At 46.5% G+C, this 24016-nt stretch overlaps 1 protein-coding gene across 2 annotated transcripts in view; it reads left to right on the forward strand.

Annotated features, from left to right (window-relative positions):
* The window catches only part of MTFR2 (mitochondrial fission regulator 2), a 104062-nt gene that overhangs the window by 59765 nt on the left and 20281 nt on the right, over positions 1–24016 (forward strand). For both annotated transcript variants that reach the window (XR_003941606.1, XM_030198442.1), the window contains exons 4-6: positions 1491–1595; positions 8999–9123; positions 16753–16991. Coding sequence is in view for 1 of the 2 variants with exons in the window: in XM_030198442.1 (XP_030054302.1) it covers positions 1491–1595; positions 8999–9123; positions 16753–16991 (469 nt within the window). In the remaining variant the exon portion in view is untranslated. The remainder of the gene's footprint in view (positions 1–1490; positions 1596–8998; positions 9124–16752; positions 16992–24016) is intronic.

The following is a 24016-nucleotide window of genomic DNA, read 5'->3' on the forward strand; positions in this document are numbered from 1 at the left end:
TCCCCCCCCCCCTCCCATTATATCAAATACTTTGTTGTTTTTCATGTAGATATATAAAATTTGACATATCAAAATTTGGGGGGTTTTAGCGTCAGCAGTAAGTACAGAGAATTGCTTCTCTGTCTGCGATACTTTTCAGTGGCATGTTTTTTAGCATTAGGGGTTGCTGGTATGGTACTGTCGGCTTCAGCAGCCTCTTGCTTAGTGCCTTATCGGCTTTGCTAGCCTCTTTCAGGGCATAGTGTCAGCTTCGTTGCCATCGTTCAAGGCAGTGTGCCAGTATTTTACAGTCTCGTGGGGTGCCTCATCGCCATCTTCTGCAGCTGGCAGGTCTCTATGTCATTTTTTTCAACTGCTAGCAAGGCACTGCTTTAGTGCCAATAGCCTCTCACGGGACAACTTGTTAAAGTCATCAGCCAATTGTTAGCTATGCAAGGCACTCAGTGGCTGGTTGCTGGCCTGATGAGCTGGCAATTTGCCTACAGATTTCAGGTTTAAGTTTTTGGCTATGCCATGTCTACGGAAGATCTAGTGTTCTGGAATGCCCAGAGGTGCTCTTGTGCTGAAAAATGGCAGTAGGCAGCTTGGGACTCTACTAGGTACTTGTAACCTGGACTACTGGGCTAGATGGACCCCTGGTCTGACCTAGTAGGGCAACTCTTAAATTCTTATACAGGAAAACAGAACATTTTCATTACTTGGGACCTTTTTATGAAATTGCCTATGCATATATCGCATAATACCCAGGAAGAGTAGTAATATTTGCTGCTTTCTAGGTAGACCTCTTTGTGTGTTGCCATTTAGGATTACTTGGCTCACGTGCCATGCTGTAATAGATCTATAACAAGATCGGTGGCAGAGTCTGGGACTATACATGGAGGAGTAGCCTAGTAGTTAGTGCAGTGGACATTGATCCTGGGGAACTGAGTTCGATTCCCACTGCAGCTCCTTGTGACTCTGGGCAAGTCACTTAACCCTCCATTGCCCCTGGTACAAAATAAGTACCTGAATATATGTAAACCGCTTTGAATGTAGTTGCAAAAACCTCAGGCCGTATATCAAGTCCCATTTCCCTTTCTATAACTGCAAGAGGAAAGGTGAAATGTGCTTCTCGTTAGCTACCTTCAGTACATCTGAATGGAAATGTAAATATGAAAGAAAAAGCAGGAAAAGAAAATCTTAGGCTAGCACAGAAAAATAATTTAAACTATAAAAAAAAAAAGCAGCTGCCACAATTTTTAAGCCTCGTACTGCTGCCACTTTCATAAGTCAGGACATGGCTCTAGTTTGATTTGAGAATGGATCAGCTGGTTGTAAAGGGAGCCAAGACCAATATTCAGCATACCCTTCCATGGAGAGCCCACCTCCAGCCAGAAAGAGAAGGAAAATGCATCAGTCTCATGCTTTGCAGTGTGGTCATGTTTTAAGACATCCATGCATGTAGTCTTGAAATTTTACCTGCAATTCTTTTATTTTTCCAATAAAAACAGATTTTGCCATTGTGGGAGTGCAAGGAGTATGGCTGTACTCGAAGCATAGTTCGTGTGATTGGGACTGCTCTTCCTTTAGATCCCTGTCCACGACCCCATTTTCAGGTGAGTTGAATATTGCTACAAATATTAAATAATTTCAAAAGTGGAGATGGAGGGCAATTTTCGTACTGCCCATGGTGTGGCAAAATCCACAGGTACTTTTTATTATTATTATTTTTTTTTTTTACTACTTTTCATATAAGTGTACTAAAGGGGGTGGGGGGGGGGGGTCCTTTTACCAAGCCATGCTAGAAAGTGGCTAGTGCTGTGATAAGCCTGTGGGTGTGCCATGCACTCCAGCCATTTTCAAGCGTGGTGGAAAAATGTCTGAATTATCATTTGTCTCAGTAATGGCCATGCACTAACTTCACAATTGGCGCATGGCCATTCCCACTGGAGCCCTTACCACCGCCTATTTAGTCGGTGGTAAGGGCTGATGCGCTAATCCTGCGATAATTGGACAGCGCATGGCAATGGCTGTGTGCTACCCACTTACCATAAGGCACTCCTACTCCCTGCCCCCATGCTAAAAAAATAATTTCTATTTTCTAGCGTGGGGATGGGCATGTGTCGCAATACCACGGGATGCCTCAGTGTGCTCCGCAATGATGCTGTTTTGTCGCGCAGTACCCATGCGATAGCCCTACCACCCTTTAGTAAAAGGGCCCCTAAGTTTGAAACTTGGCTAAGAATAAAGTACCTACATAGATTAGCACCTGCTTTCCCTTTGGAAACACTTCTCATCTAAAATTACATCTGGTGTTGTCTCCCACAACATAACCTCGTCCTGGGAATGCTTTCATTACAATTTGGGTGGAATAGAATGCACAATTTACACACAAATGCAATTTTATACCCGTATCCCTATATTTAGGAACCTAGGGCCTCTTTTACAAAGCTGTGCTGCTGATTCTCGGTATGGCAAATTAGAGGAAGCCCGTTCAATTCCTATGGGCTTCCTCTCATTTGCCGCGCAGGAATTTCTTGTGCGGCTTTGTAAAAGAAGCCCCTATTTTGTAAAGGAAAGCCGATTCTGTGGGTGCTAAACTTTTTAGGTGCACTGATACCGGATTGCACTAGTATTCTCTAATGGAATCCAGGTGCATCCTTACGGTACCTAAACGTTGGTGCCCAGTTGTAGAATTACCCCTTCCATAGCGTCCCCAGATCAATCCAGAGACTTGTGGGTTATGTCCCTCCACTAGCAGGTTAGATAGAGAGAACACCGAAGTTCGCCCACAAGAGGGCATGTGCAGCCAGCTTACCTTCAGTATTCTCTCTATCTAGCAGGTGAAGAGACATGCTGTGCAGCTCTGAAGTGATGTGGCTCATATCCCGTTTCCTCGGGGGTTGTTGAGCTTGATTTGGTGTTGAGGTGCTTTGCGCACGTTGGGGTTACACCTGGTGGTGCCAGGTCCCTACCCGTCTCCCCCCACCAGCCTACTGCTGCTTAGGGATTCGTCTGTCGGTGTTTCTCTCCTGCCTCTTTAAAAAAAAAAAAAAAAAAAAACCTTCACAGAGACACAAACACAGATCCCTACAGGATAAGCAGTGTTTTCTCAGTCCTCAGAGTTCCAGGCTTCAGAGGTACGTGAGCGCTAGGCTGGGAGCCGGTCTTAGGGCCGATGTCGGCGTCAGAGTCCGTCAAAAGGTGTTCCCTCCCTTCCTCCCCCTTCAACCCCTGTTCTCTGCCTGACTGGGGTTTGTGGTTCTCACTCTCCTGACTTTAAAATGAGTCTGAGGTTTCTTCTGCTCCGGCGTCCTCTCATGCCTTAAAAAATAAGCATGCCGGCTTGCAGTACCGGCTGAATGGTGTGAGGACCGGCTTGGCATGTGTCAGCGATTCCCGAGGGAGTGAGTATTCACTATACTATCTGCGCCAGTGGGCAGAGTGGCAAGAAAGATGGCACCACGTGCGCACGCACACCCAAGAAAACAACTGCCCTGCGCCCCCCAAAATGAGCTGGGAGGGAAGGAGCACACCACTCCACAAAGTTGGGCTGTACAGTGGAACCCCAGCACGGGAAACTGCAGCAGCCCAGTGGCTTCCTCTGTTATCGAATTGGTTGGCGTTGAGGATATGACAGGCTCTCCCAACACAGCTAGCAGGGGTGGAACACCACCAATCGCTCCTGTCTCCTGTGTCTCCGTCATATTCAAGCTTGCTCCTGGACACACAGGGGCTGTATTCGGAGGAGGGCTGAGCGAAGCTCCCTCAATGCTGCGGTCCGCGTCAGCAATAGCGGACCCTGTAGAGTCGAGCCGTCTCTCTCCGAGGATCCTCACACCGTAAGACTCCAAGACTGCCTGGCGCACAGCGGGATTCCCTGCCAAACTCGGGGAGGTAAGAGTTTTAGCTTTCCCCTTTCGCTTTCCCATGCTGTTCGTAGGAAGACTGGTGTTCAGCTGTCCAGGTTCGCCGGATCTCCGAACCTCGCGTCCTTTCACATCACCATCTTGGATCTAATGGCCCGTTATTCCAATGCCAAAGTGCCTCTCCTTTTCAGCAGGGGCAGGGAATTCGGGTCCGAAGGAATAGACGCGCTGTTGCAAAGGTGGCCGCAGTATCTCCTGTATGTCTTTCCTCCATGGCCCATGCTCGGTCGGGTGATCGGCAGGATCGCGCAGCATTCAGGAGTGGTTGTTCTGGTGGCTCCGGATTGGCCCAGGCGTCCTTGGTAGGCGGATTTGGTGTGTCTGTTGATAGACGACTCGTTGCGGCTGTCGGACGTTCCCGATCTTCTGATTCAGGGGCCAGTGATCATGCAGGATTCCTTTCCGTTTGGTCTTACGGCTTGGCTATTGAGCAGTCGCAGCTCAGATGCAGAGGGTTTTCGGAGTCAGTGATTGGGACGATGCTGCAAGCGCGCAAGCGCTCTACTTCTTCGGTGTACGCTATAGTCTGGCGAACTTTTGTTGCTTGGTGCTCGTCCTCAGCCATTTCGCCGGAGTCGGCTCCTCTCGCGTCCATCTTAGCCTTCTTGCAAGAGGGGCTTGAGAAGGCCCTCTCTTTGAGCTCTCTTAAGGTACAGGTGGCAGCATTGGCCTGTTTCCGAGGCCAGTTAGGTTTTCGATCGTTGGCCGCTCATCCGGATGTGGTTTGTTTTCTCCGGGGTGTTAGTCATGTTCGACCCCCTCGGATGCCGGTGGTACCGGAATGGAGTTTGAACCTAGTACTGAGGGCGTTACAGCGGGCCCCAGTTGAGCCTCTGAGTAAGACGTCTTTGAAGGATCTCACGTTGAAGATGGTGGTTTTGGTGGCCATGGCTTCGGCCAGAAGGGTATCGGAACTGCAGGCTCTGTCGTGCAGGGATCCCTTTCTGCGTTTTTCAGAACCTGGGGTCTCGGTCCGTACGGTTCCGTCGTTTCTGCCGAAGGTGATTTTGCGTTTTCACCTTAATCAGGAAGTGCATTTACCAACCTTCAAGCGGGAAGATTACCCGGAGGATTTTCGCCAGTTGTGTTGTTTCGATGTCAAAGGGCTCTTCTCGCATATTTAAAGGTTACTAATTCCTTCCGGATGTCAGATCATCTCTCTGTCCTGTTGGCGGGACACAAAAGGGACAGATAGCTTTTAAGGCTACGATCGCTCGATGGTTACGGGAAGCGATCAGCTCTGTGTATCTTCCATGGGGAAGCCGATTCCTCTTCAGATTCGTGCGCATTCGACTAGAGCTCAGGCCACGTCCGTTGCGGAGTACCGGCTGGTGCCGTTGGACGAGATTTATAGAGCGACTACTTGGGCGTCAGTACACATTTTTGCTGGACATTACCGACTTGATGTTGCGGCGTATCTGGATGTGTTTTGTGGCGCTTCGGGGCTGTGTTCAGGGAGTGTGGCAAGTGGTGAGCGATCATTTTCACAGGGGGGGGGGGGGGGGGGCGCCGCCGCCACCGCCGCCACCGCCGCCACCACCAACTGATAGTCTGCAGGGGGGGGGCGCCAACTGATAGTCTGCAGGGGGGCGCCAGAGACCCTAGGCATGGCCCTGACCTTGCCTTTGTTTATAGTTCGCAGATGTTCAATATTGGTCTCATGCCTAGCTACATCTGTCCTTGAAGATTTCCTGTGTCTCAGCAGTTTGGGCTTCTTACACCCCCCCCCCCCCCCACCCCATCTTCTCTCTCTCCTGTCTCAATTTGCACACATCTCTTTAGAGTAACACAGAGAAACGCAGTTCCTTTTGTTCAAGATAATGTGGTGATCTCTACTAGCAGGGGCCTACACAAGTATAGTTATACTTTCATCCTTAAAGATTTCCTTTCTACCAGGGCATAAGCTATATATTCTATCTTTGCACTTATGTTAGATGAAAAAGCAATATATTTGCACATTTCTCACATTTGATGCAATGCAATGTAAACAGTCTTTGACACAGAGGGTCTATTTCATGGTGGAGACCTTTGGTACAGGCTTGGTCAGGCCATGTTCTTTAATACACACTTAAAATACGGATGGAGCAGTACTTCTTACAACCTGGAGGACTGGAGAAGGGCAGATGTGGTCCCTGCACAAAAACAGAATTATGCAGGAGTTTGGGAACTACAGGCCAGTTAGTCTGATCTCTGTGTTGAGTAAATTAACAGACATGCTTCTAAAAGAGAGGCTAGTGAGATTTCTGGAGTACAATGGATTGCAGGACCTGAGGCAACATGTTTTGCTAGAGGTAGATCTTGTCAGACAAATCTGATTCATTTCTTTGAATGGGTGAACAGACAGTTTCATAGGTCTGTGAAATTTTTAGTTTGATTTAGTAGTGTGATTTTAATGAACAATTTTGGCTTAGCGTGCTTATTTTTATGACATTAAGATGTTTGTATACATCACATTACATCTATTGAATTTCATACTGTATGTTCATATTTATTTTTTAATTAAACTGCTTTAAATTTAACATATTAAGCAGTATATCAAGTCAATAAATCAGCAGTAGGATTAAGAGAGAGTTCTAGATGTGGTGTACTTAGGTTTAACAAAGCCCTTAACATAGTTTCACATATGCAAATTATAAATAAACTTGAGTGCCTTCTCTATGGGTCCCAAAGTGACTGACTAGGTTAGAAACTGCTTAATCATAAGACAACAAGGTTAATGGTAAATAAACTTGGAATAAACTGAGAAAAGGGGTGTTACCAGTGTTGTGCTATAGGGATCAGTCCTTGGTCCAGAACTATTTAACATTTTTATGATAAGGTTTTCCTCTTTGTGGATGATACCAAAATCTGCAATAGAGTAAACACCCCTGATGGTATGGATAACAAGGAGAGGCATCTAGAGAAACTTGAAGAATAGCTGCTAAATTCTAGACCAATATTAAAAAATACAGGGTCGGGCATTCAGGCTGTAAAAACCCGAGGGAGTGGTACAGTACAGGGGATGAAGTACTTCTGTGCACAAAAGAGGGTGATCATAGCTGACGATCATAAGGTAGCCAAACAGAAAAAGTGACAGCAAGATCCAGAAGGATGCTTGGTTGCATAGGGAGGGGAATGAAAATCTGGAAAAGGAGATAATAGTGCTTCTGTATGAGTCTCTCTCTGGTGAGGCCCCATTTACAGTACTGTGTACAATTCTGGAGACCGTACCTTTTTCATAAAGTGTATGGAGACAGACTTAAAGATCTGCTTAAACAGTAGTGTTTTTTTCATTATTAGTAGTAAATTAATGGTGCCCTGGTATAACTTGTTTACTGTACCAGGTGCTTATATTCCGCTCACACCTCAAGAGGTTTGGAGCTGATTACATAGTAAAGAGAATTCAACAAGATTGCATTGGGAAGACAAGTTTCATAAAAGATTACAGAGCAGGTTAGCAGATAGATAAGTCAGACTAATAGATGCAGTGAAAGGGACTTTAGTTTGACATTGGACATATTGAAAAAAAGTCATGTTGGGTGAACCAGATTTACAAGGAATTTGGTAAGACGTATTCTTGAATATAACGAATTGTAAGGCTTTACAGTCTTTGAGTGTAGCAGTTGATGTTGAGCATTGGTGTTGGTAGGGCGTTCCAGAATTAGGTGGCTTGGTAAGAGAATATGCTTGAGAAAAGTCTTGAGTCAAAATTCCTTGAGGGATGAGAAGGATAATTTTAGAGAGTTTCTTGTCCTGTAGTTCGAGTGCAGAGTTCTGATTAGAGACCACATGTATTGGGGAGCACAGCCCTGAAAGATTTTAAAGACAAAACAATGTTTAAATATAATTCTGGCCTCTACCGGTAGCCAGTGTAGCTAGGCATATAGGTGAGAGACCCTGTCAAACATTTTCAGACCATAGATTGGTGTTATGTGAATTGTGGTAGTGGTGAGACTAGAAGTCCAGTAGCATCAAAGTATTGTGCTACATAAAGGATACACATTAAGCTAGCACATGAACAAAACATTAGAAATAAAGATTAAAACACATGCCTAAAAACATTAGAAATAAAGATTAAAACACATCTCTTAAGTCTGAAAATGTTTCTAAGATTTGATCATACCCCTAAGATGTGGTTGTTATAATAATAATAATAACAACATACAATATACTTGATTGGCTAGGTGGTTTGCCAATTATCTGTGATATACAGAGTAAGTGTCGTTGTTGTGGATCATGGTATTGCTTCACAGTGGAGATTTCTCCAGTTCAGTTGAGTACTACATATGCAATTCTGATGAGTGTTCCCGGTTTTGCCAGGGAAAGGGGGATGACATACAGCTGCATACAATATCCATGATGTAGTACAGATATTGGTGACATTTTAAAGATACGGAATTCTGGCCTAGCAGATGAATTCTAGAGTCACTCGTGGATTGGAGATGAGCAGATCAGTGCCCACACAGCAAATGTCCCAACATTTGTGATGTGAAGTGAAATGCCCTCTCATGTGATTGAATGAGCTAAACAGTCACTTAAACGTTTATATGACTTAAGGTCAGCAGATTTCGGTAAGCCCTTTTATGTTACAAAATGGGCCATCATTATATATGATGTGTTATGCGGGCAGCAAATGGTAAGGCACACACCAAAGGATCTTGCTTTTGGTCTCTGTAGTTGTATAAGAAATAACTACCCAGTTTAAGAATAAAGTCCATTTGTATTTTTTTTCTCATACATGTGCACATACACAGTTCAGCAATTTAAAGAGGATAATATTTAAAGGCAGATAAGTTGTTAACCTGCCCCTTAGAACAACTAATTTTATCTGCTTAGTCTCACTAGATAGCTAGATTTAGCTGTGGCAGAAATGGGCTGCTCTGAGGTGCAGATGGGTAGAGGGAGGGAACATGTGTTTGTAGAGCTGAATACCAAATCTAGTTCATATTTTCAAATGTTCATCCCCCCTACAAGTACTGCAGGCATACAGGTTACTCAGAGTGGTATAGTTTACATAAGGATGTCAGACTATTTATGGTACCAGATTTGGATCAATGAAAACTGAACTGCTTTATCTATAGAAGTCGTCATTTCCATTGTTTTTCTTTCAGTGCACCCAGGGCCTCGTTGCTGAGGATGATGATGAGCCTGGAATTGTTACCAACCCTGTCGTTCCTTCTCTTGCTGATATTGTGTGGGTGGCAAACTTTAAAGCAGAATCTTGTATTAAATTTAGGTAACTGAATATTTTAAAATGCTTTTAACATGGCTAGCATATTTGGCTTTTTTTTTTTTTTTTTTTTAAAGAGTATTTGCTGTTTGCAGCAAGAAATTCTCTAGATTTAATCTGTTCAATATTAACTAGCAGTGCTAAAAGAGTAAAAAAGCCCAAACATATTCAGCACACTACCTGTGGCAGTGGTGTTCTGGCAGTGGTGTTCACTGCTGGTGACTGTACAGGTAGCTTTGATATTTAGTCTCTGTCTATAAGTGGTTTAAGCTAGGACAACATTTTTTCTGGCCTAACCAAAATTACATAGTTGAATATCGCTGCTATTCACATAGCTGAGTATAATAGCCTCGCTCCACCTATACATATAGGAGGTAATTCTTTAAAGCACGTGCTAACATTTACACACCAATTATGCATGGTAATGTTGAGATTACTAGCATATATGCGTAAATGCCAAAAATGTGCATAAGCGCTATTTTGTAAATATCTGCATATCTAACATAGTGTGTATTTTGCAGGTGGGCATTCACATAGGTGGAGTCTGGGCAGGACTCACACCTGTGTCACTTATAGTAAGTTACACATATATGTCTGGCATTTAGCATGAGCATTTTAACACTAGTTCTATAGCTGGTGTAAGAGCTTGCAAATAAGCACTTACGTGCATATATACCTGGTTACTCTAGTATCCTATAAAGGAAAGGAGGCATCTACTTTAGTTTATAGAATAGGTGCCCTGTTATAGAAATACCCCCATAGTGCCAGAGCGGTCTGAGTACATTTCCAGCAGCAATATTTGGAGACGGCAGCTGAAAATTCACTGACGATGGGTGCTGTATGGATAAGTCCCCTGTTAGACAGATAAGTCCTTTTGACCCCCAAACACATGCTTTTCATTGAATGCTATCCATGTTAACTTTTACTAAATAGTGTTTCAATTGTGCTGTAAATTTTGTGGCATGTCCCAACTTGTCTTTTACAATGAATAGTTTAAAAGAGGCAAGTACTCAGTGCGAAAGTGGCACATTCTTAACATGCTTAGCATTCTTAACTATTCCTTAGCATCCCCTAGACCAGGGGTGGGCAACCTCAGTCCTCAAGGGCTGCAACCCAGTTGTGTTTTCAGGATTTTCCCAATGAATATGTATGAAATGTATTTCCATTCAGGGGAGGCAGTGAATTCAAATAGATCTCATTCATATTCATTGGGAAAAATCCTGAAAACCTGACTGGATTTGCAGCTCTTGAGGACTGATTGGCCACTCTGCCCTAGACCATTCCAGAACTTGTAGGTTTGTTATGCCCATCGACTAACAAGTGGAGATATGAGCACAGCATAATTCTGTGTTTTCAAAGGACCATGTGCAGCTCCAACAGTTCAGTATTTTCTAGCTCCAGCAGATGATGGATGGTGTGCTCCGCAGCTCCTGATATGGCTGGACAGGCCACCTCCTGGTCCAGTTAGTTAACTGGCTCCCAGTTGAGCACGGGGAATAGCAGCGTATCTGGTTCGTTGGATGCCTGGACTAATAGCTGGTGGTGCTGGATCCCTCCTTCTTTCTCCCCTTCCCCCTTTTTCTGTCTTTGTTCTCTTCCTTCTATTGCCATGGAGGGTACCAAAAAAAAGAGAGAGTGCATTTTGGACTCCAGACAGGCAAAGCTGTGAGTAGAAAGTGGAAACCTTCGACAGTAATGACAGTTCTTTCTCTGATTGGAGGGGAAGAATTGACTGGGAGAGATGGTGCCAGGAGTTCCTACACTTGTCTGTTCTTTCTCCTTGCTTGTGCCTGCGTTGTTGTTTGGCTAAGTGCTATTTCTGTTGTGGGTTGTGGTGCTTGGCATCTGCTGTTCATGCCGCTCCAGGAGAACTGAGGAACGCACAGATAATCTGGAGGAATGCGTCTTGGGGGTTTCCCAAAGGCATTCTCAAAAGGCCAGTGATCACCAGAGAGGAGCCTCAGTTACGTGCCTGAAATTATGGCAGTGGTGGCCATAAGTCTCTCTTTAGGTGTTGCAATCTGAGGCACATGATTCCTCCTTGAGACTTATTGGCCATCCTCACAAGGCTTGTCTGAAAGGACTGGATGGCAGGACGCATTGTCCATGGTTTTCCCTGAGTTTGCGTTATTTTCTCATCAAGCATATTTGCTGAAGTAGGGCCAAATCTCCCAGGAGCTTCTTCTAATGCTCCTTTGCAGGAAGAACCTCCTGCTTCAAAAAGGGTGCACCTGGAAGTTATTGATAGGACTGATGTGGAATCTATTTCTTTGGGTGTCCACTCCTTTCAGGCTCTTTTACTGGGCTCCAGGTCCTCCTTTGGAGAAGGGAGAAATTCCTTTAGAGGAAAGTGATGATACAAAGGTGCTACGCTTGTTCCATAAGGAAAAACTTCCTTGTACAAAATCTTTGGACATCCTGGAGATCATCCTCCCAGGTGCCTAGGCTTCCTTGGCTCAAGGGGATTCTATGATGAGGTGCCACAGAAGTCTCTTCAAGGCCTTCCCTGTTCATCCAGCAATCCAAGAACTTATAGTGGCTGAGTGGAAGTCCCTGGATGCTCGGCTTAAGGTTCTTAGGACGATGACTAAATTATATCTTTTACTATTGGATGAAATACAAAACCTTTCAGCAACATAAGGTAGATTCATTGGTTATGGCTATTCTATTCTATTTGTTAGTCTTATATACCACTTCTACCCTTAAAAAAAGATCTCAAAATGGTTTACAAAAGAAATAACAGGATGCAATACCTAAACAATCAAAAAGAATAGAGAGAACCCAAACATTTAGGTGTCGGTGAAATAGAAAGTCTTTAAGCATTTTCTAAATGTAAAATATGAGTCAGCAAATCTGATAAACTCAGGAAGAATATTCTAAGTTGAAGCTGCCTACAACATTCTCTTTAATCGAATACGTTTAAAGGAGGGAAACGTAAGCTTAAATAATATTGACTGTCTGCCAGGAAGATTACTATTGGCAACAGATACAATTGTCAAAAAAAATCTTCAGGAATATCCTCATGAAAAATTTTAAACACCAAAGCATGGCATTTTAAGTCTATTCTTCTGTGAACTGGGAGCCAATGTAGCTCTCTTAGAAGTGGTGAAACTTGATCAAATCTAGATTTCTGAAACATTATGCGGGCAGCTGTGTTCTGGACTAACTGCAGTCTTTTTTGCAAGTTCAATGAAATGCCAGCATACAATGAGTTGCACTAGTCCAGATATGACAAGATGATATATTGAGTCAGAACTGAAAAATGCTGCTGTTCAAAAAGTGCCTGCACAGATCTTAATTGCCTCAATTTGAAAAAAACAACAACATTTGTACAACATTATTTACTCGAGGATGAAAAGTAAGAGGAGAATCCAAAATAACTTCCAGAACTTTCAAGTTCCTTCAAAAGGAAGAGAGATTTCCCTTGAGTGAGACAGAAGAAGGAAAAGATGGAATTGGTGTTCCAAACACAGGAGCCAGCCTGGTCTTAGAAGAATTAAGCGTCAACCGAAATCTATCAGCCCATGATTGAATCTTAGAAATACAAGAAGTGATGTTTGAGAAACTAATGCATGTATCTGAATCCACATCCTGAAGGATAAATATATTGTCTGCTTAAGAATATAGATATTCACCCTTATCCAATACCACTTGACTAGGAGTACTCATAAAAATATTGAAAATCAAAGGGGACAGTGGTGATGCTTGAGGGACACCACATTTAGAAAACCAAAATTGAGAAAAGATTACTCATACCTTCACTGCATATGAACAGACTTGAAGAAAGCTCTGAGACCATTTTAGCACACTCCCCTCTATCCCTAGTTCCATCAATAAGGACAATAAAACATGATCCACCTTATCGAAATCCACTGATAGAGTGAACTGCAAAAGCACAGCCCTTCCTCCCTTGCTGAGAATAAACTGTACCTTGGTAGTTAAGGCTAAAAGGTAGGGATTCAGTACTGTGAAATGGCCTAAAGCCATATTGAAGAGGCTGCAAATTAGAAAACACATCAATATAGACCATCGACTGTCTTGAAACAATAGATTCCTTAAGCTTAGTAAAAAATGAAATGTTAACATTGGGCCTATAGTTTGATGGAAAACTAGGGTATAGAGATTGAGGTTTAATAAGTGGTGTAAGAATAATCTTACCCATAGAGGGAGAGAAAAAAACCCCACAATGTAAACAATAAATTATAAAAGTAGAAATCAGAGGAAGTATCATCAGAGGAAAGCTTTCTAAACAACATAGATGGACATGGATCTAAAGGACAAGAAGATAAACTTAATTTAGATAGCAAAGAGGCTACCAGAGTTTCATAAACTCCAGAAACAACTGAACAATATCTGTCAACTGGTATATGTTGACCATCCTGAGAATAAAAGTCACAAACCTGAACTGAAACACCTTGTCCTGTGTCAAGAGGCCTGCAAAGTGTATTAATTTTGTTGGAGAAATAATTCACCATAGTCTCGGAATCAGGGCAGTTCATTCTTGAGGAAGATTGTGGAGGAGAGATTAAATCATTCCAAATTTTAAAAAAAGATTTGTGGTTTCCACGTTTCCAGTCAAAAGGAGGAATTGCTTTAAAGAACATTGACAGAAAAATCAAAGCTTCATTGAAGCACATCTTTGAAGTAGCTTCTCAGGAGCTAAAGCTACTATAGCAAGCTCCTTCATAGCTTGAGCCTGCCTTTGCTAGCATCAGAAAGAGGACAGAGTGGACGTGGATGTAGATATACAGCAGGACTGTGTAGCTCACTTAGAAGCAGGCCTAGCATATATGGTGAATGCATTTTATGATTTATTTTAAGTGTTAGCTCGCACCATGGCCCTCTCAGTCACTGCTCAGCATTTCTGGTGGATGTAGCATCCAAATCCAAATTAGATAAGTTTCCCTTTAGAAGAAAACGTTTATTTGGCGAGGACCTCAAAACTTTGGTGAAGGACTTGGGGAACTCCAAGTCATAAATCCAAATATCTTCCTCAATTAAATTCCATGATGCCAGGCAGTATTGGTCAGGTTGGTGTACTGCTTCTCAGAGTCTTATTTCAACTCCAACAGTCTTTCTTTTGGGGAGAGAGGCAAATTCTGACTCCTGTATGTAGGCTAATGTTCCTAGAGCTTCCAAATGATGGGTTTCTGGTCCATCGCATGGAGGTTTCCATAGGAGGCCGCCTCTCCAACTTCCTTGAGAATGGACCTGGATAACCTCAGATCAGTTGGTTTTGGACATCGGGCAGGGATACAAGTGAGTTTTTCTGCGTATTCGCAGATTTATTTTCTTGGAATCGCTATGCAGACACCCCTCCAAAAAAAGGGCTGTTCAGACTACTCTCTGCTCCCTCATAGACTTGGTGGTAGCTCCCGTTTCCAGGGCAGATTGGGTCAGGAAAGGTATTCGGGTTTTTTTTCATAGTTTCCAAGGATGGCTCCTTTTGTCCAGTCTTAAATCTCGAGTAAGTAAATTGGTCACTCAAGGTTTCTCATTTCTGCATGGAAACCTTGAGGTTGGTTAATGCTTTGGTCCATCCAACAGAGGACCTCATCTCCCTTGACCTCAGAGGCCTACTTTCATATTCTGATCTGGCCTCCACATTTAGTTCTTGCGACTGACCCTTCTGAGCTAACATTTTCAGTTTCAGGCCATATCATTCAGTCTAGCGAACCCCTCCCCTTCCAGGACCTTCTCAGAGGTCATGGTGGTGCTGCAGGATACCTTCACTATGAGGGCATCAGAATACATCCCAGCTTGGCTGGCTGATCAGAGCATCTTTCCAAGAAGAGTTCCCAGATCACTTTCAAGGTGATTCAATTCCTCCAATCTCTTGGATGAGCCGCAGACACTGCTTCTTCCTAGTTATGTTTGTTGGATTCTAGAGCCAATCAGCAAGAAGTGCTTGAACAAGACAAACAGCAGGCACCAGGACCCTTTGCATACCCTTTTAAAGGTCACCCAACTTCGTGCACCAAAAATGCAGAACTCTGAGCATGAACTTTATAAGGGTATCTGGGTGCCCAGATTCCGTTACAGAATAGAGCGCAAGTCTACATTTGCGTGCCAATGTTTAGGTGCTAATCACTTACACCATGTAAAAGGCAGGCATAAATGTGAGCACATACCTTACAGTATTCTATAAGTTAAATGCTTAAGTACTGGACCCACCCATACTCTGCCACATGTACGCCCCCTTGTAGTTATGTGCTGTGCAGGTTGCTTGCTAAGCTTGCAGAATACCACTTAGTCCTCAACTGGCACATACACGTGTAAACATAACATTCGCACATGGAAGTATGTGTATTCTATAATCTTAGTGTGTAAATGGTGCTTACAGTTATGGTTATAGAATGGGTGTGTGTGTGTGTGCGCTTTGTGGCTCTTGGTGGTAGAAATCAGTCAGAGGGGTTATGGGGCACTTACAGAACTTTTGAAAATTTTCTAAATTGAAAGTTTGACCATTTGTACAACAGCCAAAGGTTACATTGCTATTTTAGCCACAGTAATAAAACTGAATGAGAGAGGAGACTAAATATGTTTTTGTTTTCAAATTACCAACTATATAATATGCTTCATCATTTGAGTAGTGCGACTTTCAACAACTATTCAGTGTTATCTGATTAAGTAGTAAGTAATATCTCCCCAGCACACCTCCAGCAACACCCAGGCTTATCGGGTTCAATTTGTTGGATCAACATTCAACCAGTTTGCCCAACACAATGCGATACCCGCAAGCGAGCCTTCTCTGGAGTACCCCACCCCCCACCTCTGGAATACACTCTCTGAAAGGCTCTGCTTAACACAAGACTATCTCTACTTCAGTAAGCAGGTGAAAGCTCTTCAATTATGCCTTTAAATGGAAGAAGTAACTAACTTGTTAGTCTCACTCACACAAGGAGTGGCACTGGCTGCACATACTGCAACAGGACATGTTTATCTACTCCTACCCTAGCTGACATAGCAATGATACTTACCTATAGCAGGTATTCTCTGAGGGAGGGTTTGTGAGACTATAAGGCCTGCTGTCCTTGGAGAATACCTGCTACAGGTAAGTATCTTCACTTTCTCCGAGGGCAAGCAAGCCTATTTATTCTCACAAGTGGGGTATCGCTAGGATCCAGGCTCACCGAAAACAACAAACCATTGGTCAACTGGGCCTCTCAACGGCGAGCACATAACTCAGATCAACCTAAAACTATATACAAACTTGAGTGAGAGTACAGCCAGGAACAAAATAAAACGGGCCTAGGTGGATGGAGTTGGATTCTAGACCCCAAAAAGATTCTGCAGCAATGTCTGCCCAAACCAACTGTCATGTAGGGTATCCTGCTCAAGGTATGGGGGGGGGGGGGGATCAGATTTTAAGGAAACATCTTTGTCACATAGATTTCTTTTTTTATTGCTTAGTTTTATGAATGAATGCAAGAGCTGGTAATGATTATACTTGTTCTTTGTGTAGATAATGGGCTAGGTGCTCACCAGTAAATTTGTCAGCTTCTTGCAGTTTCAGATTCAAAATATTTCTAATCTAATGCCATGAAAAAGAGTATATAGTATTTCTAATCTCTTAACTTTCTGTGCAGAAGAGATGCCCATCTTACTCTCTGTTCAATTTCTTTCCCCCTTTAGAAATCTTGCTTTCAGAAATGAGGTTGTGGCAAATGAAAGTGAGAAAAAGCTCTCCCCTTCACTGCTCCTTCCCACAGGAATATCTTCATTCCCTGGAGACAGAGCAGTAACTGGGGATCATGTTCCCACCAATGCAGAAGCACTCCAGAAAATCGCAACCCTGGAATGTGAACTTATGGAGCTTCGTGCCCAGATTGCTACAATTGTTGCCATGCAAGAAACGAGAAGCAATAATCCTTGTAAGTCTGAAATGGTTAAGACTGGAATTGATGCTGTTTTCTATACTATGTTAATCTTCGTTGTCTTCCTTTTCTAGACTTCTCATCCAGATTAGCCAGGCTAGGCTGTGGCGAGATTGTGCTCCTTTTCCCTAAGCAATACAGTGGACAATTTACAGAACTGTTCATGCTGGTAAACAGCAAAACTTGCTTTCCTCAGTGCCTTTTCCCCACTACTGCAACTACTTTTACTGTGGCATAAAGGAGTATGGCTTAGATTAGGGGAGGGGGAAAGAAACTATGATTACATTTTCAAGAGACCCATTAACTTGCCAACTTGATCCTCTTCAGTTGCAAGCCCGCAGACCTTGTGAAATGTGCCCAACAATATGGGACTGAGGTTCTCTTTTTAAAGAAAACTGCTTATGAAACAAACAATGAAACATAACATTTTATGTTTTTAATTTTTATATAACCTGCTTTCCTTGTTTTACTGGGAGGGTGGAGTGAAATTTTAGTTAGACAATGTGAAGGAATGTTGTAAGCTTTTGTGTGTATAAAAGTGTGTTACATGTAGATATTGTTCCTTATAAATTGTCTGAGGTATATATGCATAACGATACACACAGACTGCTTACCTTTATATATTTTTACCTGGAGTTAGTGGAGTCATTCTTGGGGTGGAGTTAACTTGCATGCATATTTTAAAAATCATGCATGGAATTCCTTATATTTGGCAGGGAGATGTCTGAGATTCAGAATAAAGTGTGTAGAAATTTCCTTGGGTGTAAAAGGTTAGCTAAGTTGCTTATATAAAATAGGCAAAAATTCTCATTCATGAATGCGTGTTTCTCATTCTAGGCTAGGCAGCCTTTTATAAAGCTGTTTGTTTAGAAAGTAATTGTTTAGCAGATCATCTAGGTGAAGAGGCCAACTGGGCAACTATTTTGGACCTAGTTTATAAAGAGATGTGGAGTGGCATTTTAGAAAGGACATCCAGATCGAAATTTAGACCTCTTAAATCAAAATGTCTGAAACTCTACCAGTAACTTAGAACAGGACCTGCCAATGTAGAGCCTGTTCTAAAATACATGGTGAAATGGGCATTCATGTGCAGGGCCGGCTCAAGGGATTGTGACACCCTGAGCCACCTTTTGTATTGGCTCCACCCCCCATCAATTCCCCCCCCCCCCCCCCCCCCCCCGATTGGCACATTTCCGCTGCATCAGCAATCAAACAACTCCCTTCCAGCCAGCCAGCTTTACACACATTGGCTCCCAAGCAGCTTGCTCGTCCACCTACCTACCCACATCACCTGCCTTCCACACAGCTTTCTCCCTACCCCAAAGCCATCCACATACCCTGACTCATCCCAGGGGAAATGGGGACCCACTCACTCCTGCCCTGGTGGCTGTCTTCAAAACGGTGCTGCTAGCATATAGTGGTAGTCTGGCAGTACTACCGCTACAGTGTTCAAGCTGCCATATAATGCAGCCGCTGAAGCAGAAACGAATGGGGATCACTCCTGCCCTTGTTGCCCCCAGGACCCATCTCCTCTCATCCCCTAGCTCTCCCATTTCCTGTCTTACTCATTTCCCAGCCTCCTAGTTCCTTCATTTTTCATCTCGTTTTCCTATTACTGCATTTCTACCCTCTGTACTTGCTATTTTCTTCTCACTCATCTCCTTGACACCCCTCCCCCTATGGTCTCTCCCACATGGTTCCAGCATTATCCCTCCTCCCCTACCCTCCACCTGGCATCTTCTCCCTCGCTCTCTTTCCTCCCATCCTTGTAGCCTGACATCTCCCTGCCCCTTTTCCTCCACCCCCAGCATCTCCCTGCCCCCAATGTCCAGCATCTTTCCCATTTTCTTCTCTCCCTACTCCTGTGATCCAGCATCTCTTCCTCTCTCTCCCCTGCATTCCGTCCTTCCATCCCAAGTTCAACATCTCTCCACTTAAGGGTCCAGCATTTTTTCCCCTCCAGCTCTCTCTCTCTTCCTCCCTTCTGCCCCGAGTTTGGTGTCTGTGTATTGCTGCTGATGAAGAGAGAGAAATGTTAAGGTAGACTAGGGCAGTGGTGGCGGGGGAGGGTGAAGGGAAGGGATAGAAGCTGGACAGCAGGGGGAGAGGGAGTAGGAGTGTTGCCTACCTGTTGACTGGGGGTGGGAGGAGGTACTTGGTGTGTGAGAGCACAGCAGTGAAAGCAAAGCATGCTCTCATCACTGTAAAGGCTGAGCAAGTAAGACAGGATTTGGGTGCCTTTTCACTTGACCTGACATCGGCATTTAAGCTCATGGCTCACACCCTTCTTTTAGCTAGGCGCAGCGACATAGGCATCTCAGGCATTGTGTTGGTTTCGATCCTACCTTGCAGATAGAAATTACATAGTAAATTGGCAAAATACCTCTTCCAACCGCTATTCTCTCACAAGTGGAATACCACAGGGCTCCATCTGAGCACCAATCGTACCCAGTATTTTCTTGGTGTCCCTTTTAACATTAATTCAACCCCTTGATGTGACTGTACATCTACATGAATGACATCCAAATTCTCATCTACCTTGTTCCTACCAGTCCATTAGAGATGTGTCCAGCAACAATATGATTCTAAACCCTGCCAAATGTAAGACCTTTATAATTTCAGACAACTACTCCTGCTACAACTCTCCTCATCTGCAACACTATATACCTATAGTTTCTCCGAGGACAAGCAGGCTGCTTGTTCTCACGACTGGGTGACGTCCGCGGCAGCCCCCACCAACCGGAAAAAAGCTTCGCGGGACGGTCGGCACGCAGGGCACGCCCACCGCGCATGCGCGGCCGTCTTCCCGCCCGTGCGCGACCGCTCCCGCCAGTTCCTTTTTTCCGCACCTGGAGAGTCGTGCCTGTGCCGCTCTCTCTTCTTCAGCCCCGGAAAACCGTCGCGTTTACACGAACTTCTTCTTTTATTTCTTCTTTTATTTAGTTGCCGCGCGCTCCACGTTTCTTTTCAAAAAAAAAAAAAAAGGAGCACGCGCTCCCATTTTCCCTCGCTTCCAGCGGGGACGTTGCATTGCGGCCTAGTGGCCGCACGATCGTTTCTTTTTCGAGGTGTGATTTCCGCCACCATCGACGACTTTAATTTCGCCGACGCGATTTTTCCGTCGATGTCCTCGAAGGTCCCGAGTGGATTTAAGAAGTGTGGTCGGTGCGGCCGGCCCATCTCGCAGACCGACACCCACGCTTGGTGCCTCCAGTGCCTCGGGCCGGAGCACAATTTCAAGTCGTGTCCCCTGTGTCTCGGTCTCCGGAAACGGACTCAGGTTGCGAGGCAAGTTCAACGGGACCGTATTTTTGGAACTTGCGCCGGCCCCTCGACGTCGACCTCGACGGCATCGGTATCGACGCCCGGCCCTTCGGTACCGGTATCGATGCCCGAGACATCGGCACCGATGGCATCGACCCCAGGAGAACAGGTCCCGTCGGCCCGCCGGTCCGCCGGTGAGGGTAGAGGTGAGAGGCCGCGTGGGCAGTCGGCCCCGGTCACTCCCTCAGCCCATGGCCCACGGGACCGAACCCTGTCTGACCCGGTCCCTCGAGACCGAGGGGGATCGTCATCCTCCTCCTCCATGCCTCCCGGCACCGGTGACGGGCATCGGAAGAAGGATAAGAAGCGCCGTCACCGGTCGCCCTCGATGCATATCGGAGAGGAGTCGACGCCGAAGCGTCTCCATCGAGAGGAGAGATCCCCGTCGCTGATAGAGGTGCCGACGCAACAGGGTCCCGGCACCTCGGTGTCGTCTCCTGGCTCCCATCAGATTCTGGCACCGACACCCCTACCGGCCCCACCGCCTTTCCCGGCAGCGGGCCTGGACGAGTGCCTCAGAGCCATCCTTCCGGGGATCCTGGAAGGGCTGATGCGCCAGGCTGTGCCGGCGCCGGGGGTGCTTGCGCCCTCGGCGCCGTTGACTGTGGCGCCGGCGAGCTCTAGCCCGGCGCCGGGGCAGTCGACACCGCCGCCGCTTGCGGTGCCGGTCTCGACCGCCACGCAGGTGGAGTCCCCGTCGACGTCGATGGAGGGAGCTCCGTCCCCGCCGACGCGGGAGCCCATCGCTCGACGACACCGAGACCTTGGTGCCTCGACGTCGAGCCGGGCCCGGTTCAGGACTCAGCTACATGAGCTTATGTCCGATACCGAGGATGAGGACTCGTGGGGGGAAGAGGAGGACCCTAGATATTTCTCCTCAGAGGAGTCTACGGGCCTTCCCTCGGACCCCACGCCTTCACCGGAGAGGAAGCTCTCGCCTCCTGTGAGTCTCTCCTTTGCCTCCTTTGTGCGGGATATGTCTATCAGCATTCCCTTTCCCGTGGTCTCTGTGGAAGAGCCGAGGGCCGAGATGCTCGAGGTCCTCGACTATCCATCACCACCTAGAGAGTCCTCCACGGTACCGCTGCACAATGTCCTCAAGGAGACACTGCTTCGGAACTGGGTGCGACCATTAACTAACCCCACCATTCCCAAGAAAACAGAGTCCCAGTACAGGATCCACTCGGACCCAGAGTTAATGCGGCCCCAATTGCCCCATGACTCGGCGGTCGTGGATTCTGCTCTCAAGAGGGCACGGAGTTCGAGGGATACCGCCTCGGCGCCCCCGGGGCGGGAGTCTCGCACTCTGGACTCGTTTGGGAGGAAGGCCTACCAATCCTCCATGCTCGTGACCCGCATCCAATCATACCTGCTCTATATGAGCATTCACATGCGGACCTATGTGCAACAACTGGCGGACCTGGTCGAGAAGCTCCCGCCGGAGCAGTCCAGGCCTTATCAGGAGGTGGTCAGGCAGCTGAAGGCGTGCAGAAAGTTCCTGTCCAGGGGTATCTATGACACCTGTGACGTGGCATCTCGTGCTGCGGCCCAAGGTATAGTGATGCGCAGGCTCTCATGGCTGCGTGCCTCTGACCTGGACAACCGCACCCAGCAGAGACTGGCCGACGTCCCTTGCCGGGGGGATAACATTTTTGGCGAGAAGGTCGAGCAGATGGTGGACCAACTGCATCAGCGGGAAACCGCTCTCGACAAGCTCTCCCACCGGGCGCCTTCAGCATCCACCTCCACAGGTGGACGTTTTTCCCGGGCCCGGCAGGCTGCACCCTATTCTTTTGCGAAGCGTAGGTACAACCAGCCGGCCCGAAGGCCTCGTCAGGCACAGGGACAGCCCCAGCGCGCTCGTTCTCGTCAACAGCGTGCGCCTAAGCAGCCCCCTGCGCCTCCACAGCAAAAGCCGGGGACGGGCTTTTGACTGGATCCACGGGAACATAGCCGCCCTACAAGTGTCCATACCGGACGATCTGCCGGTCGGGGGGAGGTAAAAATTTTTTCACCAAAGGTGGCCTCTCATAACCTCCGACCAGTGGGTTCTCCAAATAGTGCGGTGCGGATACGCCCTGAATTTGGCCTCCCTGCCTCCAAATTGTCCTCCGGGAGCTCAGTCTTTCAGCTCCCATCACAAGCAGGTACTTGCAGAGGAACTCTCCGCCCTTCTCAGCGCCAATGCGGTCGAGCCCGTACCACCCGGGCAGGAAGGGCAGGGATTCTATTCCAGGTACTTCCTTGTGGAAAAGAAAACAGGGGGGATGCGTCCCATCCTAGACCTGAGAGGCCTGAACAAATTCCTGGTCAAAGAAAAGTTCAGGATGCTTTCCTTGGGCACCCTTCTGCCAATGATTCAGAAAAACGATTGGCTATGTTCCCTGGATTTAAAGGACGCATACACTCACATCCCGATACTGCCAGCTCACAGACAGTATCTCAGATTCCGCCTGGGCGCACGGCACTTTCAGTATTGTGTGCTGCCCTTTGGGCTCGCCTCTGCCCCACGAGTGTTTACAAAGTGCCTCGTGGTGGTGGCGGCGTATCTACGCAAGCTGGGAGTGCACGTGTTCCCATATCTCGACGATTGGCTGGTCAAGAGCACCTCGGAGGCAGGAGCCCTCCGGTCCATGCAGTGCACTATTCAACTTCTGGAGCTGCTGGGGTTTGTGATAAATTACCCAAAGTCCCATCTCCAGCCTACTCAGTCTCTGGAATTCATAGGAGCGCTGCTGAATACCCAGACGGCTCAGGCCTACCTTCCCGAAGCGAGGGCTACCAATCTCTTGGCCCTGGCTTCGCAGACCAGAGCGTCTCAGCAGATCACAGCTCGGCAGATGTTGAGACTTCTGGGTCATATGGCCTCCACAGTTCATGTGACTCCCATGGCTCGTCTTCACATGAGATCTGCTCAATGGACCCTAGCTTCCCAGTGGTTTCAAGCCACCGGGAATCTAGAAGATGTCATCCGCCTCTCCACCAGTTGCCGCACTTCACTGCTCTGGTGGACCATCCGGACCAATTTGACCCTGGGACGTCCATTCCAAATTCCGCAGCCCACGAAAGTGCTGACGACGGATGCATCTCGCCTGGGGTGGGGAGCCCATGTCGATGGGCTTCACACCCAGGGTCTGTGGTCCCTCCAGGAAAAGGATCTGCAGATCAACCTCCTGGAGCTCCGAGCGATCTGGAACGCACTGAAGGCTTTCAGAGATCGGCTGTCCTGCCAAATTATCCAAATTCGGACAGACAATCAGGTTACAATGTATTACGTCAACAAGCAGGGGGGCACCGGATCTCGCCCCCTGTGTCAGGAGGCCGTCGGGATGTGGCGTTGGGCGTGTCACTTCGGCATGCTCCTCCAAGCCACGTACCTGGCAGGCGTAAACAACAGTCTGGCCGACAGACTGAGCAGAGTATTGCAACCGCACGAGTGGTCTCTCCATGCCAGAGTGGTACGCAAGATCTTCCGAGCGTGGGGCACCCCCTCGGTGGACCTTTTCGCCTCTCAGACCAACCACAAGCTGCCTCTGTTCTGTTCCAGACTTCAGGCACACGGCAGGCTAGCGTCGGACGCCTTTCTCCTTTATTGGGGGACCGGCCTCCTGTATGCTTATCCTCCCATACCTTTGGTGGGGAAGACCTTACTGAAGCTCAAGCAAGACCGCGGCACCATGATTCTGATAGCGCCCTTT

The sequence above is a fragment of the Microcaecilia unicolor genome, chromosome 3 (assembly GCF_901765095.1).
Source record: "Microcaecilia unicolor chromosome 3, aMicUni1.1, whole genome shotgun sequence".
Classification (NCBI taxonomy): domain Eukaryota; kingdom Metazoa; phylum Chordata; class Amphibia; order Gymnophiona; family Siphonopidae; genus Microcaecilia; species Microcaecilia unicolor.